The sequence below is a fragment of the Odocoileus virginianus genome, chromosome 21, assembly GCF_023699985.2.
Source record: "Odocoileus virginianus isolate 20LAN1187 ecotype Illinois chromosome 21, Ovbor_1.2, whole genome shotgun sequence".
NCBI lineage: Eukaryota > Metazoa > Chordata > Mammalia > Artiodactyla > Cervidae > Odocoileus > Odocoileus virginianus.
The window spans coordinates 5,362,892-5,382,293 of record NC_069694.1 but is presented as its reverse complement, the minus strand read 5'-3'; the positions used below and the strand labels follow the sequence as shown (position 1 = coordinate 5,382,293).

Below are 19,402 nucleotides of genomic sequence, written 5' to 3'. Positions count from 1 at the left end.
CGCAGCCAGGTCTCTAAATGATGTTACCATTTCCGGGTTCGCTGAAGCCGCCTGAGGCGGCGCAGGCGTCGGTGTTCGGTAGTGTCCGGTCTATGGAGTCAGTTGGTGGCGGCGGCGGCGCGGAGGCAGCAGGCGGTGTCCGAGTGGGGGCCTTTGCCCCGCCAGGATGTTACCGGGCTTGGCCGCCGCCGCTGCGGCCCACAGATGTAGCTGGTCTTCCCTGTGCCGGCTTCGTCTGCGCTGCAGGGCGGCGGCCCGCGGCTCCAGCGACCGCCAGGGTGAGTGTGCCGCGCCGACCACTGACTCCGCGGAAGCCGGACTTGAAGACAAGGCCGGGCTCGGAGCCGGGTGCCTCGCCTCGGGCAGTACGCCGCCTTGCCCTTCCCCAGTCAAAGAAGCTTCCGTTCGGGCCTCCGCCTTTGCAGTTCAGGCTACCCACCCAGCGGGGGCCCCTGCAGGCCTCCTTGATCTGGTCTCGGGTACAGTTCTAGCACGGCCCCCGCGGGAACTTGGGGCCAGTTCGCGTTCCCGGTGGCATCCATGAAACCGACTGCTTCGTTTCGTGAGCATCTTGGTGCCTGGCGGTGACCGCCCGCCTCCTCCCCCAGTCAGTAGGAAATTGCTGACTCCAAATTCCAGGGTCTTTGCAGCTCACCGCCTTCCCTTTATTGAGCACTTGTGACTCAGTAGATTTTCTTACCGTGCAGCTTTTCTCATATAACTAGCTTGTTTTATTAAATTTTCTGAGAAGAAGTTGGGAGTTACTGCCTAACATTTACGAGTAATTATTTAATGAGAGACTCTTGACAGTCCCGCAATTAATGGATGAACTCAGTTCAGTTGAAAACACTTTTTGGTGAAGAAATGTTTACTGTTTTACTGTTTTCATAATTCTTTTCCAACAATCTTTTCTGACTCAAAGTTCAGTTGGCAGTTTACAAAATATCATTGAACTTGCAAGTCTGAGTCAGGCTTACCTCCTTTTTTGCCATACCAATAGTCACTTGCAGACCGAGAGGAACAGTGAGGGAGAGACAGAATCAAATCCACCCCTAACCTAATCCCCCAGATTCTTGTGGGTGAAAAGAGAATTTAAAGAAACATTTCCCCAAAGTTTATGTTTGAAAAATCTTGTAGCATGTTTGTGACTTTGCAATAAAAGTTGGAAGTTGTAGTTATTCAAGTTTATAAGTAACACAAGCTTTAGAAACCCTTTACTGTGCAGTTATTTTAGAATATGGTCCTATTTTTTATTTGTAATAAATGTAGAAACTGACTCTTCAAATTTCAGAAGGGTTCATTTTAACAGAGCTGTTTTGGGAGACTTTTTGGTAGTGATAACGTGTAGCTGTGGAGTTTTCCTGTAATGGGAAATACACCTGATTCTCTAGTAAACAAAATGAATCATCCGGTTGTACCGTACTCCAAAATCCTCAGCTAAACTTTCTAGCATGGTTGCTTCTATTGACCAAGTAATTTCAGCCTTTTACACTTAAATAAGGTGGAGTGGCTGTTTGTTGTTGTTTGGTCGCTAAGTCATGTCCCACTCTGCAACCCAGTGGACTGTAGCCTAAATTTAGTCTAAACTGCCTTTAAGTTGGTAAAAGGAGGTGAAATAATGTAATTTGTAATTCATTATTCTCTGTTGAAATTTATGTGCTCTTGTCTTAACCCTCTGTGATAAGAATCGCCTGTCTCACCAGTCAGAATGACTGCAAAGTTGTTTATTACCAAAAAATTAAAATGTGTTCTCATAGTTAAAAATAGTAGATTGAAAAATAAGCTTGTTGGTGCAAATTTAGTTTCAATAATGCCCAAACAATTTTTAAAAGGGCAACAATAATTGTTATAAAACTTCAAAAGGATTGTTTAGAAAAAGTACTAATTAAGTTGGATTTCTTTCTTAAGAAAGAAATATTGGAAGAACTTTTGGGGAGAAATTTCTAGGAATAAATGTTTTTACTTTGTCAAGAAATAAAGTTTAGTGTGTGCTTCTAAAACCCCTGTGTAAATTTAAAGAGTAGTAGAGGAAGAATCTTAAGGGAAACAACTGCTTCTTGCTGCTGTTGCAAAGTTGCTTCAGTCGTGTCTGACTCTGTGCGACCCCATAGACGGCAGCCCACCAGGCTCCTCTGTCCACGGGATTCTCCAGGCAAGAATGCTGGAGTGGGTTGCTATTTCCTTCTCCAATGCGTGCATGCATGCTCAGGTGCTTCAGTCGTGTCCAACTCTGTGCAACTCTGTGGACAGCAGCCCACCAGACTCCTCTGTCCACGGGATTCTCTAGGCAAGAATAGTGGAGTGGGTTGCCATTTCCTTCTCCAAACTGCTGCTTATGCATGCTCAAAGATGAGAAATGCTGGTGGGTCAGATTAACACTGTAAACATTTAAAGGCAACAAGGAAAACAATATTCGAGGGCAGTTCTGTCTGAAAGAAAGATAATGTATATCATGTAGGTAATTTTGATTTGTCTGATAGCCATGTTTTAAAAAGTAAAAACAGATGAAATTGATTTTGTTAATATAGTTTACCCAGTATATTCAAAGTATTTCAATATTATGATCAATATAAAAATTGCTGAGTATTTCACTTGGTCTTTTTGACCTGTTTCTGGAGCCCAGTGTGTATTTTACACTTAGAGCACATGTTCAGACTATCCACATTTAAGGTGCTCAGTGAACAGTGACTACTGTACTGGACAGTGCAGTCATAGAATTAGTATTCTAATTTATAAAAAATTTTTACAAGCCAAAGTACATTCCAGTAGAAAAATGGGCGAAGGAGATGAATGCATTCATAAGGGCATTCGAGTGACCAATCAAATGCAAAAATGTTCCATACTTACTAATAAGTATAGAAATATAAATCTAAAGGATTTACTGCTAATAGCTTTCATATTAACTAAGTTTTTCATAGTAATACTCCATATTGAGGGTGCAGGGAAGCAGAAACTCTTACTATTGACTGGGACATATAGTTAGTTCGTCAGTGTTTTGAAGGTCAGTTATTCCTTGTACTAAAATGAACCTTTAAGGTCTATGCCTTCTCACCTAGCAGTTCTACTTAAAGGGATGTGCTTTCAAGAAATAACCAGCTACATACTAAAGTGTGCATACAAGTTTATTATTAATAGTAATAAATAGGTAACATTTACAGTTATGAAGAGTGTATTACAGTTATGAAAAGTATATGGTATAATATACCATATTATGGTATATTTATTAAGGGCTGGTGATAGATGCAGCCTTAAAAAAATATAGTTTAGAAGAATATTTAGTGACCTGGGAAAATGTTCTTGATGTATATGTCTCACTTATTTTTCATGTATTTGTACCTTGCCTCGTTGACAAGGATTTGAGGTGGGGGATGCTCCCTTACAGACTACAAATCAACAGATACAAGCTTTTGCTGAAATCCAAGATTAATAAAAGTATAGTTTTTACATAAGAAGATAGAAATTAACCTTTGTATTTTTAAATTCCAGTCTGTAACGTGCTGGTACTACCATATGAAAAGTAGAGTGGGGGGCTAATCCCTTAAATAACTAACAGAAGCATTGACAGTTGTAAAAGACCGTTTTGGCAGAGTGACAGCAGGATTCTGTGTAGTTCAGGTTAGTGATAAGGTCCCCTGTAAAGTGAGGTTAACCACAATATACGTTTCATGTAAAGGGTTGTTGTGAGTGAGGATCATTCAGGAAGACGTATCAGGCATTGTAGTTGCTGATTGCATTGTACTGAACAAGACAGAATTTCCACCTTTTTTGGAAATGAGGAATGAGAAAACATACCTAAACACTAAAAGAAATAAGCTGAGTGGTAGCCTAGAAGCCTGCAGGGGCCATTTTATTAGGTATGCTGGCCTGGGACTCCAGCCTTTCTAAGGAGGTGGTGACTGAGGCAAGTCATGACAAATGAAAATGAGCAAGCCAGGTGAAGATCTGGGGCAAAGAGCAATCCAGGCAGAGCAAATAGAAACCCTGAAGATGAGACTTGCAGTGTTCAGGAGCAGAAACATGCTGTGGCTGGGGTATGCTTGGAAGGAGACAGATGTGTGAAGTGAGATTTGAGAGGTCTCAAGGAGACCCTGGTTCGATTCCTGGGTCAGGAAGATCCGCTGGGGAAGGGATCGGCTACCTACTCCAGTATTCTTGGGTGTCACTGATGGCTCAGCTGGTAAAGAATCTGCCTGCATTGCTGGAGACCTGGGTTCAATGCCTGGGTTGGGAAGATCCCCTGGAGAAGGGAAAGGCTACCCACTCCAGTATTCTGGACTGGAGAAGTTCATGGACTATAATCCATGGGGTCGCAAGAGTTGGACACGACTGAGCAACTTTCACTTTCATAGCCTTTTGGGCCGTAGGTTTCAGGGGCCAAAAAAGGAAATGTTTTAAAAATATCATTCTGACTACTGTGTAGAGAATGGATTGGAAAGGGGAAAGTGTAAATAAGGAGCTCAGTAGGGGGCTGTTAGAGTTAGTCACACAAAGAAGATTGTAGCTGGGCCGTGGTACTCAGCAGTGGAGATCAGTGCGCTCGCTCAGTTGTGTCTGACTCTCTGCGACCCCATGGTCTGCAGCATGCCAGGCTTTCCTGTACATCACCAGCTCCTGGAGCTTGCTTAAACTCCTGTTCATCAAGTCGGTGATGCCATCCAACCGTCTCTTCCTCTGTCGTCCCCTTCTCCTTCCGCCTTCAGTCTTTCCCAGCATCAGGGTCTTTTCCAGTGAGTCAGCTCTTCACATCAGGTGGCCAAAGTATTGGAGTTTCAGCTTCAGCATCAGTCCTTCCAGTGAACATCCTGAGAGTCCCATGAACAGTGTGAAAAGGGGCTGGAGATGGAGAGGTGCAGGTGATTTTGAGGCGTGCTTTGGGATATAAATTATAGTGTGATAATACAGGTAGAGCATTTAGAACAGTGGCACTTGGTGAATCTGTAATATATTAAATATCTCCCCCCCCCTTTTCTAAGGAAATATTAAGAATTAAGTAAGGAAGTAGAGTTGTATGCCAAGATGCAGTGCAGAAAGTTGCATATTCCTTACATACTCAAAAAGATTCCTTGTTGCTTAGTCTGTTCTGGTGAAAAATCACATCAGCAGTAGTCCTGAAGGTTGAGCTGCTTGGTGTAAGTCACCAGGCAATCCTTTTGCTTGCCTGATGATTAGGCCTGAAAGGGATTTTCTTGCATTTTTTTTTTTTTGCTTGCTGAAAGTATAAAAGTAAGCTAGAGACAGTCAGTGTGCTCTTATTAGCAGAAATAATGTTAGAAGTAATTTAACAATGGATATATTTTTAATTTAAAATTTTAGGCATTGGGGAAAATACAGAAAAGTATTAAGATACAGAGTAAAAATTACGCATAATCCAGATATGTTACCAGAGTCACATTTAATAGTTGAAATCAACCTGTATTTTGCTTTTGTTTTCCCTCGAATGAGAAGCTGTTTCTTTTGTGAGATGTCAGGAATATAAAGAGATCATATTCTTGTATTAAAGTGTTAAAGTAAGAATAATTCTGTATATATCATCTTTTTTAAAATCGTGCTGATAAAATTATTAGTGAATTTGTGATTCATAAATTAAACAGAAATGTATTTGAAAAAAAAATGCAACATCATGGTTTAGTTATACATATTATCAGATTCTTTTCCATTGTATGTTATTACAAGTTATTAAATATAGTTCCCTGTCCTATACGGTAGGTCCTTGTTTATCTATTTTATGTATAAAAAGTTAGTTGCTCAGTCGTGTCCGACTGTTTGTGACCCCATGGACTGTGGCCCACCAGGCTTCTCTGTCTGTGGGAATCTCCATGCAGGATTACTGGAGTGGGTTGTCATTTCCAGGGGATCTTCCTGACCCAGGGATCGAACCTGGGTGGGTCACCTGCTTTGCAGGCAGATTCTTTACTGTCTGAGCCACCAGGTGTGTATGTTAATCCCAAGGTCCTAATTTACCTCTCCTTTGGTAACTAGAGCTTCCCTTGTGGCTCAGCTGGTAAAGAATCCGTCTGCAGTGCGGGAGACCTGGGTTTGATCCCTGGGTTGGGAAGATCTCCTGGAGAAGGGAAAGGATTCCCACTCCAGTATTCTGGCCTGGAGAATTCCATGGACTGTATAGTCCATGGGGTCACAAAGAGTCGGATACAATTGAGCGGCTTTCACTTCATTTTGGTAACTACAGGTTTGTTTTCTACATCTGTGAGTCTGTTTCTGCTTTGTAAGTAAGTTTATTTTTGTCATCTTTTTAGATTCCAAACGTAAGTAATATGATATTTGTCTTTCTCTGTTTGACTTACTTCACTCAGTATGATAATGTCTGGTCCATCCATCTGCAGTGGTCTCAAGTAGAGAGACTGATCTCTGAGAGACTTAGGTACGTGTTTATCTTTTGTCCTGAAACTAGCCTAAAGTGAAACATTTCAAACCGTTAAGAAATCTTTTTGTTTGTTTTTTAGTTATTGTTATTGCAGAAGCACCATACATAGTAGACAGAATTGTCAGTTTGCCTGGCAGAAAGAGAGTTTTTTGTATTGTTGTAGTCTGAAAAAAAAAGGCCAAATTTCCTCTAAAAGCCAGAGTAAGTGGTAGGTGACAAACCAGATTGGAGAGGACAAGGGGTGATCAGTAGCAATGTCATTATGAGCTGCAGAGACAGTAACAGTGAAATAAAAGCAGAGAAGAGTGATTGTTGGCTTAGACTGATAAGAACTAGCTCTGCAGTCGTGATGAAAAAGCAGCACTTGTATTCACAGCAATGAGCAGTTCCTTGTGCAAGTCCATAGAGTGGTGAGCACCGAACTAAAGACTCATCTGTAGCTTAACATAGCTTATTTTAGAAGTCACCTTGAAGAGAGGGTATAAATGATGGGTAATATTTTTTTTTACTATCTTTTTGCCCCTCAGAATTAATTAACAAATTCAGTAATTTATTCAACAAACAGTTGAGTTTCTACTGCTGTGTTTTAGGTATTCTGTGTATTTTATTGAGTCAAATGTTGTCCTGTATATTCTGCAATTTCCTTGAAGTTTTGGCTTGTATTCATGCCAAATATGTACTTTCAAAGTTGCTGATATCTGAAATTCCTCTAAAGTTAAAATTTAATAACTTTTTGAAACAGTGAGCAAGGAATCTAACAAGATTACTAGGGTAGTATCACAAGGACACAGGAGTTGGGAATTCCCTGGTGGTCCAGAGGCCAGGATTATTCACTTTAATTATCGAGAGTCAGGGTCTGATCCCTGGTGAAACTAAGATCCCCATACCTTGGAGCAAGTAAGCCGGTGAGCTCTGGAGCCCGTGTGCCCAACTCGAGAGCCCACGTGTGGCAGTGAAAGACCCTGTGTGATGCAGCTAAGACCCAACACAGCCAAATAAATAAATACTTTAAAAATACCTCGGTTATGGTTCATTTCAGTCGCTCTGTCTTGTCCGACTCTGCGACCCATGGACTGCAGCATGCCAGGCCTCCCTGTTCATCACCAACTCGCAGAGTTTACCCAAATTCATGTCCAATTAGTCAGTAGTGCCATCCAGCCATCTCATCCTGTGTCATCCCTTCTCTTCCTGCCCTCAGTCTTTCCCAGCATCAGGGAACGAGTCAACTCTTCGCATCAGGTGGCCAAAGTACTGGAGTTTCAGCTTCAGCATCAGTCCTTCCAATGAACACCTAGGACTGATCTCCTTTAGGATGGACTGGTTGGATCTCCTTGCAGTCCAAGGGACTCTCAAGAGTCTTCTCCAACACCACAGTTCAAAAGCATCAATTCTTCAGTGCTCAGCTTTCTTTATAGTCCAACTGTCACATCCATACATGACCACTGGAAAAACCATAGCCTTGACCAGATAGACCTTTGTTGGCGTAGTAATGTCTCTGCTTTTTAATGTGCTATCTAGGTTGGTCATAACTTTCCTTCCAAGGAGTAAGCGTCTTTTAATTTCATGACTGCAATCACCATCTGCAGTGATTTTGGAGCCCAAAATATAAAGTCTGACACTGTTTCCACTGTTCCCCGTCTATTTCCCATGAAGTGATGGGACCAGATGCCATGATCTTAGTTTTCTGAATGTTGAGCTTTAAGCCAACTTTTTCACTGTCCTCTTTCACTCTCATCAAGAGGCTTTTTAGTTCCTCTTCACTTTCTGCCATAAGGGTGGTGTCATCTGCATATCTGAGGTTATTGATATTTCTCCCAGCAATCTTAATTCCAGCTTGTGCTTCCCCCACCCAGCATTTCTCATGATGTACTCTGCATATAAGTTAAATAAGCAGGGTGACAATATACAGCCTTGATGTACTCCTTTTCCTATTTGGAACCAGTCTGTTGTTCCATGTCCAGTTCTAACTATTCCTTTCTAACCTGCACACAGGTTTCTCAAGAAGCAGGTCAGGTGGTCTGTTATTCCCATCTCTTTCAGAATTTTCCACAGTTTATTGTGATCCACACAAAGGCTTTGGCATAGTCAATAAAGCAGAAATAGATGTTTTTCTGGAACTCTCTTGCTTTTTCAATGATCCAGCATTAGCTGTGTTTTAAAAAGTTCTTATCTTTTAGAATGCATACTGAAATTTTTATGAATGAAATTATTTTATGTCTGAGATTTGCATCAAATTAATATGTAGATGAGATACTGGTGAGGTAGAGATACAACAGAGTTGTCCACAAGTTGATAATTGTTGAAGTCAGGTAATAAGTACATGTATGTTTATTGTACTGTTTTTTCTACATTTGTATATATTTAAAATTTTCTGTAATAAAATATTTTTAAAGTTAAGGAGAACTTTGAACAAGATCGAGGATCAAGTTACGAATATATTGTCATCTTCTGAGGCAAGATTTTTAGATGGTAGTAATCCCTCTTTAAACACCTTAAAACACAGTCTCTATAGAAGTGTTTCATCAGTGGGTTAAAAAAATGGTAGTGGTATATTGTTTTTGTTTGGTAATAGTCACAGAAGATACTTTGAGCAGGGCTGACAAGCAAGAACACCAGTGGTGGTGGTGAAGAAGATGCTTTCCTGGAGGATGGTTTTCCAGGGAGAGATTGCTTTAGCCTTTGTGTCACTAGTTTTGCTAGTGATGTATTTATTTTCATATGCAAGGATATATTGTTATATTTGCTTTACTCAGCCTTTAATAAGTAGCGGCAAATGACCAAAAATAAAGACCATACGGAGCCTTCAACAAGTATTTGCCAAATGAAAGATTTAAGTTGGCGTCATGAAGTTTTTCAGGAAAACAAGTTTTAAGCCTGAAATCTGAGTGACTGCTTAAGGCTGCCTTATGTCCCTCATGCATTTCAGATCACCTTCGGTATTCACAGTAGTTGACGTTCCTGATGAATTCTCTGAGCCATTAAAAAATATTTATTTTCTTTGATTTCAGAAGGCAATCTACACATGCAAATACATGAATTAACGTTTTAGGAAGATCATTGTTAAGCAGTTAGAGAAGTTTCAACTGTTAAATGCTTAACTTGACTGTTTCTAATGGTATAATTTCACTATTTTACCTACATTTTAGAAAATGTATAAATTGCACCTAAGCAACGTTTTCAAGTTTCAGTCCTCAGCATAAAAAATAACAGGGAGACAGGGTCACACAAGAGTAGAGACAGATTTACTTTTCTACCACTTCGATGCAAATGTGGACTACAGTTTTCTATTTCAGCCCTCCAAAGCCCACAATCAGCCCAGATGCAGCAGCTAAGGTGCTTTGTAGTTAGACTTCTATTCTTCCCTCAATTAGAATTCCCGTATACTGAGGAATCTCACCAAATGTTGATTTATTTATCTGATTTTAAAAAATCAGTGACAGTATGAATGACTGATTAGTATAATTCACGTATTGGTTGTGAAATGGAAGAGGACCGAGCTTCAGCTAGCAGAAGGAAGACGCAGTGTGATTTTGAGTAGAAAGCCGTCATGACCTTTCTCCTTTTAGAGTTCTTATTCTGAAAGGTATATTATGCCATTTTCTTTTCTCATGCAACCAACATAGAAAATAAAGAGTACCTTTTATATGCCAGAGACCTTTCAGAATAGCTGAATAATATAAATGCTCTATTTGACTTTATGTAATTAAAAAAATTTCTATATAAATTTGCAAATGAGAAAGAAGGAATATTATCTTTATGTTTCCTTTACAGAATATAGACGCTGTAACCTAAGGGCCGATGAGACACCTGTATGAAAAGGGTGGCTTAACATTGTGCATTTGGGTGTTTATCAGAGTTATGATTTTACTGTTATTTTGTTCTCTTTCTAATCATAGGTAGGCTTTATTGGGTATAAAAATCCTTATTACTACTTTGTTTGAAATTTAAATTTTTTTCTTTTAGAATGGCAGAATTTAGTGACATTTGGAAGCTTTTCAAACAGCGTTTCATGCTGTACACTGAATCAAGTAAAGTTGTATTCCACAAATGTTCAGAAAGAAGGACAGGGATCACAGACTCAGAAAATGGAGAAAGTACCTTCATTTGATGAAGCCGGTATGTATAGATCTTTTAAAATAGTTTTTTTTTCCCCCCCTGTATACAGGAATAGTTTGCATGAGATTGTTCCTTGAATGTTTGATAGAACTTATAAGTAAAACCATCTGAGCTAGTGTGTTTTTCATGAGAGCTGACTTAATTTCTTTTAACTTTTCTATTTCTTTTTGACTCAATTTTGGTAAGTTCCATTTTTTTCCCAGGAATTTATCCACTTCAACTAAATTTAATATAGTGATATAAAGTTCATGGTATTTTCTGTATACATTTTTAAATAGCACATGTACTCTTTTTTTCATTCCTAGTGGTTGTTTACTTTATTAATTTTGCCTGAGCTTTGTCAGTTTTATTATTTTTACTAAGTGGTGATTTTTTTACTTTCAATCTTTATGTTGTATTTTTGTTTCCTATTTCATTAATTTCTACCCTTACCTAATTATATTCTCCTTTCTGCTCCCTTTGTATTTATTGTTACTCATGTTTTAAAAGCAGTATTTATGTGGCTGGGCTGGGTCCTGGTGTGGCATGCGAGATTGCTAGCTGCAGCACGTGTCTTAGTTGCTGCTCGCAGGCTCTTAGTGTGACCTGGGTCAGACCTGGGCCCTGCCTTGGCGCTTGGAGGCTTAGTCACTGACCTCCAGGGAAGTCCCCTGGTAATCATTCTTCAGTGACCAGTTAGCTGTTTCGCTCATTCATCTTTAATTGTTTAACTGTTTTAGATGCTCATTAGTTACCTAATGTAGTATTATATGTAATACTATATAGTAATATATATATGTCAATTCCAGTCTTCCAGTTTTCCTGTCCTTTGACTTTAAGCTTTTTTGTCCTAGTTTGATAATTTTTGTCTTTTAATGGAAAGTTTAGCCTGATTACATTTACTACAATCATTGATATATTTGGACATATTTGTCTCATTATATCATGTGCTTCCCTGTGTGTGTGTGTGTGTAAGTGTTTAATTACTTTTTTTTGCCTCCTAATAAAATCTTATTTTTCTTATTCCATTATCCCCGTTCCCTCATATACACAAACATACACATACTTGCTTGGGAGGTATATGCTTTATGTATCTGTTAAGTCTAAGGGTAATTGAAAAGTTTACTTTCCTTCTGACCAGAATGTTCACTCTGGTCACCCACTCTGAACTTAACGTGTTATTTGTTGGCTAGTATCTTGTATCTGTTCTACTCTCTTTTCCTTCTCTAAAATTTATATCATTATTTAAATTTTTAATCTAAAATCTTCGTTAACCATCTTTTCTTATGTCTCTGCTTTTCTATCTGATGTGTCGATACATCCTATAGAAATTTGTTAGATCACCAGCCCGGGTTGGATGCATGAGACAAGTGCTCGGGCCTGGTGCACTGGGAAGACCCAGAGGGAGCGGGTAGAGAGGGAGGTGGGAGGAGGGATCGGGATGGGGAATACATGTAAATCCATGGCTAATTCATTTCAATGTATAACAAAAACTACTGTAATGATGTAAAGTAATTAGCCTCCAACTAATAAAAATAAATGAAAAAAAAAGAAATTAAAAAAAAAAAAAAAAGAAATTTGTTTAGGTGAGACTCTTTCACGGTAAAGGCACATTTAATACATAGCTTATTCCATTGTCTTTTGGCTGACACTGTTACTGCTGAGAAGTCAGATATCATGCCTTTGTTTTCATGTCTTTTCTGTTTACTTTTAAAATTTAACTTTATTTTGAAAGTCTTTTTCTTTGGTGTAAAATTTAGTTTTACTATGACATGAGTAAAATGAGTACCTTGCCTGAGATTTGTTGGGCTTCTGGATCCGAGAATTGTCATTTTTCTACAATTCTGGAATTCTGCAGTTCTCTGTCACTGCCCCTGGGCTTCTCCAGTGGCTCAGCAGTAAAGAATCTGCCTGCATGTTATAAGAGCCTCAGGAGACCTGGGTTCCATTCCTGTGTCAGGAAGATTCCCCTGGAGGAGGGCATGGCAGCCCACTCCAGCACTCTTTCTTGGAGAATGCCATGGAGAGAGGAGCCTGGCGGGCCGCAGTCCACGGGGTTGCAGACAGCCTGACACAGAAGAGCTGACGTAGCCTGCATCCCTTGAAGTGTGTATTAGCACTTCTCAATTCTCTCTTCTCCTTTGGAACTCTGTTCAGAAATCTAAATATTTACTGCGTCATTTTCCATGTCTCTAAACTCTCTGACATACTTTGTCTGTCTTTATCTTTCTGGCCTGACTCCTGGACTATTTTCTTAGGTCTGCGTAGTTTACTAATTCTCTCTTAGTAGTTGCCTCTAATCTGCTGGTTGGTACCTTGTTGGGTTTTTAATTTCAGTGATTATATTTTTCATGTCTAGAAATTGTGTATTTTTATTTTTCAGCTTGCTTGGTTGGTCTCTTGTGTGTTTTCAAGCTTCTCTTTTATTAGACATTAAACATAGCTGTTTTATATTCTGTGACTGAAAATTTTACTATCTGAAATCTTTTGGTTTTTGCTGTATTACCTTTTTCTTTCATTTCCTGCTTTCATTCATGATGATCTGTTTTTAAACTGAGAATTGTTCGTTTTCCATTTAGTTTCATATCTTTGAACTATTTGATGTCTCTGACCGAGGATGTGTTCCTGCATAGGGAGTTTGCATTTGCCTCTCTCAGCTGCTGGGGATACAGATTGGGACCACATTACACTAAATGATCAGCTGAAGACTTTTGGGCCACAGGAGCAGCATGAGCTCAGACTGTGAATTTGTGTGCGCTGCCTTACCCCTAGGGTGTTCAGGGGGGTTTTTTCTTCTCCACCACTTAACACAAAAGTTGGGGCAGGCTTGCTTCTTTGCTGACTCCTTTCCTGTGTTTTTTCTTGTTGATGTGTAATTGCTTAGTTGTGTCTGATTCTTGGCCACCCCATGGAATGTAGCCTGCCAGCCTCCTCTGTTCATGAGATTTTCCAGGCAAGAACACTGGAGTGGGTTGCCATTTCCTTCTCCAGGGGATCTTCCCAACCAGGGGATCAACCAAACCCTGGGCATCTACATTGGCAGGCAGGTTCTTTACCACTGAGCCGTCAGGGAAGCCCCATGTGTTTTTTCTAGGTCACAGTTATGCCGTGTCCACCTTTGTTTCTGGGTATCTCCTGTTACCAGAATTCTAGAGAATTCTACTAGAGATGTAGAGCCTAACAGGAGATACCCAGAAACAAAGCTGGACACTTGGCATAACTGTAGAAATAGAACCTCAAAGAGTGTAAGGTTCAACAGAAATCACCAGGGCAACAACTGACCTTGGTGTGCTCTCTTATTCTGTAGTGGTCCTGCTTTCCCTTCATATTTGCCCCCTTCAGATCACTTTGCTAGCTTAGCAATGCATTTGAAAAGATATTTTTTCAGGATATCTAGTCCACTGTGAGCATTAAAAAGAAGTCTTTTTATTTATTCATTAATTTATTGAAGTATTTATTGAGCACTTTTTATATGGCAGTACATGAGAATGAGTTTATATTTTTTATTAACTGAAACAGAAAATTAAGCAAAAAAAAGTATAGTAAGTACTATGGTGGAAGAAATACTGTGTGCTGGAGGGACACCTGGGCCTTGAGCGGCTGGGAGAGGTTTCCATAAGGAAATGCTATCTAATTGGTGACCTGACAGTAGGTACTGATGTGATGAATGGTGGAAAGAAAGACAATGCTGCAAGTAACCCACTGTGAGCAGACCAGCGAGCAGAGCACGTCCTGGTGGGGTTGGTGGTTCTGCAAGGGGTGAAACTGGAGAGAGAAACAGTGGGCAGATCAGGGTTTGTTCAGGAGTTTGGACTGTTTTGTAGGCAGTGGGAATCTGTTGGAATATTTTGAGTAGAGGAAGGGCTTAATCATAGTTAAGATCTTAGAAAGCTGACTCGATGCAGACTGGAGAACAGACGGCAAAGGAAGGCGACTGCAAACTGGCGAGGAGGCCCTGGACCGGGCAATGGCAGCGGCTTCCCTAGGGAGAAGGCGAGCGCGAGGAGCCTAGGAGCTGCAGAGCTGGCTTGGCTGAATGTGGTGGGCTGAGGAAGTCAGCAAGGACGGTGCGCGGTTACTGGGATTGACTGGGCTGCTGCGTTGGTGATGTCTCTGACTTCTGACAGTAGAAATGCCAAAGCTGGAATGTGTATTACTGAGGAGTTGAGGCTTCAGTCTTGGACATCTGGACTGTAGGTGCCTCTGGGGCGTTTTAGCCGATGACGACTAGTAGGCAGTTGGCTGTGCTACTTTTCTACCGTGAGACATCATCGCTTTGGCTGGATTGCTTCCACTCTCACTTTCTCATTGTATTTCAGCCAAACCATTTTCCTTTTGGTTCTTAGAAAATAAGAAAATGCCAAGCTTGTTCTTGTTATAGGGTGTTTGTTCTAGTTGTTTTAACTTTCCAAGACGCCCTTCTTCATCTGGCTGACCCCTTTTGATAATTTACGTCTTACATGACATGTCAGCTCTGCACACCCAGGCAGTCCTTGATGTTACTCTAATTTTAATTCTCTGTGTGGACATCACTTGTTACTAACTGATATTTTCAGTATCTGTTTTATTTATTTTTTTCCCCTTGTATCGATACCTCATCATAGCAGGAACTTCAGTGCTTAGAGCAGTGGTTTGCATGTAGCAGGGGTTTAATAAACTTTGTAAAGGAGTGAGTGCATAGAGTTCTAACCTGGGGATAAAGATGTAGGAGTTTTTAGCTGTTCCCAGGTGGTAACTGAAGTCATGAGTGTGTTTTTGACAGTACGGGGCAGGGTTTAGATTGGGGAGGTAAGAGCTAGTCCGAAATCCCCGGCGAGTGCGGGATGGAAGAGGAGAAGCTTGCGGAGAAGAGTTTAGGAGCAGCCTGCAGAGGTAGGAGAAGAGCCAAGCAGAGGGTGGTGGTAGGAGAGTGTTGGAAGAATAAGAAACATTTCAAGACCATCTTTCCTTTAGTTGGATGTCTTTCACAGGGAAGATTTCAGATTCCTTGAGAAACCTGTGTCACGTTTATCTAGGGAAAGAGCAAATTAGCCAAGATGGCGGTGGCCAGGCTCTCTGGCCCCGCACCCTCTCGCTCTTGCCCCGCGTTTTGTAAATGATGATTATATAACAGCCGAGATCGCTATGCCGCTGTGCACGCACGAGACGAGGCAATCACTTGGCCACGGCCGCCATGCTTTTGTACGCATGTATCTATAAGCCCCACCTGAAAAAGCCCGTGGGGCCGCGTTACGGTCGCATTACGGTGGTGAGGCTGTGTTACGGCAGAGTCCGCCGGGTCAGCCACGAGAGCGGAGAATACAGCATGCGTGCTGCTGCTGCGGCCTCTGCGCCAGCCCGGGGCGAACACGGATGTCTGCGGCTTCTGCGGCCCTTCTCGCTTCCTGCCAGCCTCTTCGCTCGCCCCTCGCCTGCCCTGGGTTCAGTGGTCACTGTGCGCAGTGAGATACTGCGGACAGTGTATCATGCCTGCTTTTCATCCTTTTCCCGAGGCCGCACCCTCTCTTTGCGCTTATTATCCAGTTTTAGTGAGTCTCTTCTCTTTTCCTTGTGGTGATGGAGAACTGCTGGGGTTAATATTGAGAGTTTGATATTAGAGGATGAAGGAATGGACAGTAGTATCATGAGTCCCTAAGTTCCAGAAATAGGCATATTTATTTTAGAACGTTGAGATGGGAGAAGAAACAGGTCTTAGAATAATGTAAAGGTGAAACATTTATATTACAGTGCTATTGTGAGGTGAACATTGACTCAGGCAAAGATATTTAATGTTGGTTCCACTTTACAGAATGCTTGAAATTGAAATCTGTGACTCAGTTTCTTTTTTCTCTGCTGACTTGTGAAATTAAAATATTAGTATATTCTATTATATTAGAACTACATTGTTTACTGATGGTTTTATTTTGGGCTCAATTTTTCAGAATTTTCTTAGGCCAAATTACACTTTGTCAGCCATCAGATTGGAGAAGGAAATGGCAACCCAGTCCAGTATTCTTACCCAGAGAATCCCGTGGACAGAGAAGCCTGGCAGGCTAAGTCCATGGGGTTGCAAGAGTCGGACACAACTTTGCGACTAAACCATCAGCCATCAGATAGACAGCGAGTAACTGTGTGATTGAAAGATAATTTGTATGTTTAAGAGATTGACTTCTGAATAATTCAGATCACATGGTGAAGTCAGAAACAGCTCATTAAGAGGCAGAGACTTGCTAAGGAATCGTTAAGTTTTTAAGGAGCATTCAGATGTTTTAAATTTTAGTAAAATCAGTTTTAATTTTGCTAATGACAGCAGATGTGTGGCAAACAGCCAGGGCTTGAGCTTAAAACAAAATGTCTGGAGATATTCAGGATAGAATGTCTGGTTGCTTATTGAAATCATCAAGATTCTACTCCAGTGATCCAGTGTAAATTTATTAAGATGGTGGTATGTAAAAAAAGTATTCTTACATGTGTTTGAGCCTTTTACTAGCATTTCTTGTTTGTGAGTCTTAACACTATATATTTAGTAATATCTAGACAATTTGTGGTAAGAATATCCAAAAATATCAGTATTAGAGCACCTCATTTTATGTGATTTGTTTGAATGACTTTGATCATTGTAGAAAGAAGGGCTGTCTGTGAAATTTTAGATAGTACATTTCAGTTGTTCACAAACTAAATGAGTGTTCAGAGCTTAATATTCTACCATCCCATGCCTTCACTTTTGTCTGCCCAGGGCTCTATTCCCCAAAACAAAATTTTAAAGTAATTGATACATAGATTCTATAGATAAAGATGCTTTAGAATTTGTTTGCTGTATAGCCAGACAAATAAAACATCAGTCATTTAACTGACCAGTGTCAAATGTTGGAAGCCGCAGTTGCTAATTAAATAGAAGTGGTTTTAGGCTCTTGTTTGTTTGTTTTTAGCCAGTGTGTCATCATAACTTACTTAGAATCCGATGAATAGTGAAAATAAAGCCTTTTTGGATTTTCTGTACGTGTTTTAGTTATGAAAACATACCATGTTAAGTCATTTCCCCAGTGGCTTTCCCTGAAAAATTAATTGAGAAATATACTAAATATTACAGGTAAGATTTTTTTGCTTGTATTTTGAAGAGAGTTTTGTTTTTGTTATGTGCCTATTCTGTTGATATTTAATTTATACACAAGAGCGTTAAAAGAAGGTAAATCAACGGATTGGCAGAAATCTGGATCAGATAGCAATAACCTTGTTGAAGGAATGCTCTGAGGTAACCATTCAACTTCTCACTCACTGGTGTGATAGACTGAATATACAAAGTGAAAACTGAAGAAGTAACTGGACTCAAAAAAGGATGTGTCCAGGAATTGAAACAGAAGATCCTGGCCTCTGGGTTTGTAAGCAGGCACTGGCATCCAGGAGTTGGCTCATTTGGGGTAATGGACCTGTCAGTGCCACATACCTAGCCAGACTCACTGTGTGAATTTACCCATCCACTCTCCCATAGGAGGCTGAGCTAGCCTCTTCCATTTGTTATCTGGGGCTCTGTGTTACAGGAGGCTGTAGGGTAGGTGGAGGCAGCAGAAAGAACAGGAACTTCAACCTTTTTGCTGGCTGGCAGACTAAACTGGAGCATAGTTATTTCAAACTGGCAGTGTGAGATCTGGTTCAGGACAGAAGGGTTGGATTGAGTTCTCGGCAATAGATCAGTGAAAAGGAGAGTGAAACAATATATCCTATTCAGAATAAAACTGCAAATTCTAAAATTTAGAAGTACATGAAGGATCATATTGTAATATATAAATTAATCAAATCAATATATTATACACCTTAACCTTATGTCAATTATATCTCAGTAAAAAATACACAAAGAATTCTAGCACAAGAAAGCCAACAAAATCAACAGTCAAATATGAATTAATTTTAAACTAACAGCCCAGGGGAGGGAGGTGGAAGGAGGGTTCAGGATGGGGAACACATGTAAATCCATGGCTGATTCATATCAATGTATGGCAAAAACCACTACAGTATTGTAAAGTAATTAGCCCACAACTAATATAAATAAATGAAAAAAAAAAAAACCAGCCCAGATTGCTTCAAATAAGTTTAATATCCTGAAAAGAATAAAGTACTCATAGTTTGAAATACAAACTGGCAGAAATAAAAGCATAACAAGTAGATCTGGAAGAGCCAGTGAGAATGCCTGGAAATGAAAGTTTGGTCGTTAAAATAAGAATACAATATATTGAGTAGCCATAGTCAAGTAGAGAACTAGTAAATTGAAATTCATTCTAGATGTGCATAAGAAAGTAAAAAGATTTAAAAAAAAAAAAAAAGCTTTTGAAAGGCATGAAGCTTTAGCCTATATTTAACAGGCATTTCAGAGAGAGAGGATGGAGAAATTATATATAAAGAGATAATGGATGAGAATTTTCCAGAATTTGAGAAAATCAATCTTCAGATCAAAAGTACACTTTTAGTACTAAACAGGATAAATGAAAAGAAATCCATAGATTTCAAAGAAACAACCCAACTTAGCTTCCAAAAAGTCAGGCGGCTGTTAGTACAATTGTTATTACTCTTTTGAAGTAGACTTTTTATCTGCAACAATATGTAGAAAATAAAGGAGGAATGATTTGAAGTACTGTCCATGAAATGGTCAGAGGAAAAATAGGTGTTCCCTAGAATTTTACATAGTCTAAATAATCATGGGGTTTTAAAAGGATTATATCATCTAATAAGTACAATCTTATGAGCTCTTGGGCTTCCCAGGTAGCACTGGTGGTAAAGAATCCGCCTGCCAATGCAGGAGGTGAAGGTTCAGTCCCTGGGTTGGGAAGATCCCCTGGGGAAGGAAATGGCTACCCACTCCAGTATTCTTGCCTGGGGAATTCCACAGACAGAAAAGCCTGGCGCAGTACAGTCCGCGGGGTCGCAAAGAGTTGGACACACCTGAGCGCGCAA

At 40.1% G+C, this 19,402-nt stretch overlaps 1 protein-coding gene across 4 annotated transcripts in view; it reads left to right on the top strand.

Annotated features, from left to right (window-relative positions):
- Window positions 1-28: 28 nt before the first annotated feature.
- Window positions 29-19,402, top strand: part of SLC30A9 (solute carrier family 30 member 9) — a 74,218-nt gene continuing 54,844 nt past the window's right edge. For all 4 annotated transcript variants that reach the window (XM_070451957.1, XM_020888256.2, XM_070451959.1 and 1 more), the window contains exons 1-2: window positions 29-278; window positions 10,346-10,498. In XM_070451957.1, the coding sequence (XP_070308058.1) occupies window positions 167-278; window positions 10,346-10,498 (265 nt within the window). In that variant the 5' untranslated portion in view covers window positions 29-166. The remainder of the gene's footprint in view (window positions 279-10,345; window positions 10,499-19,402) is intronic.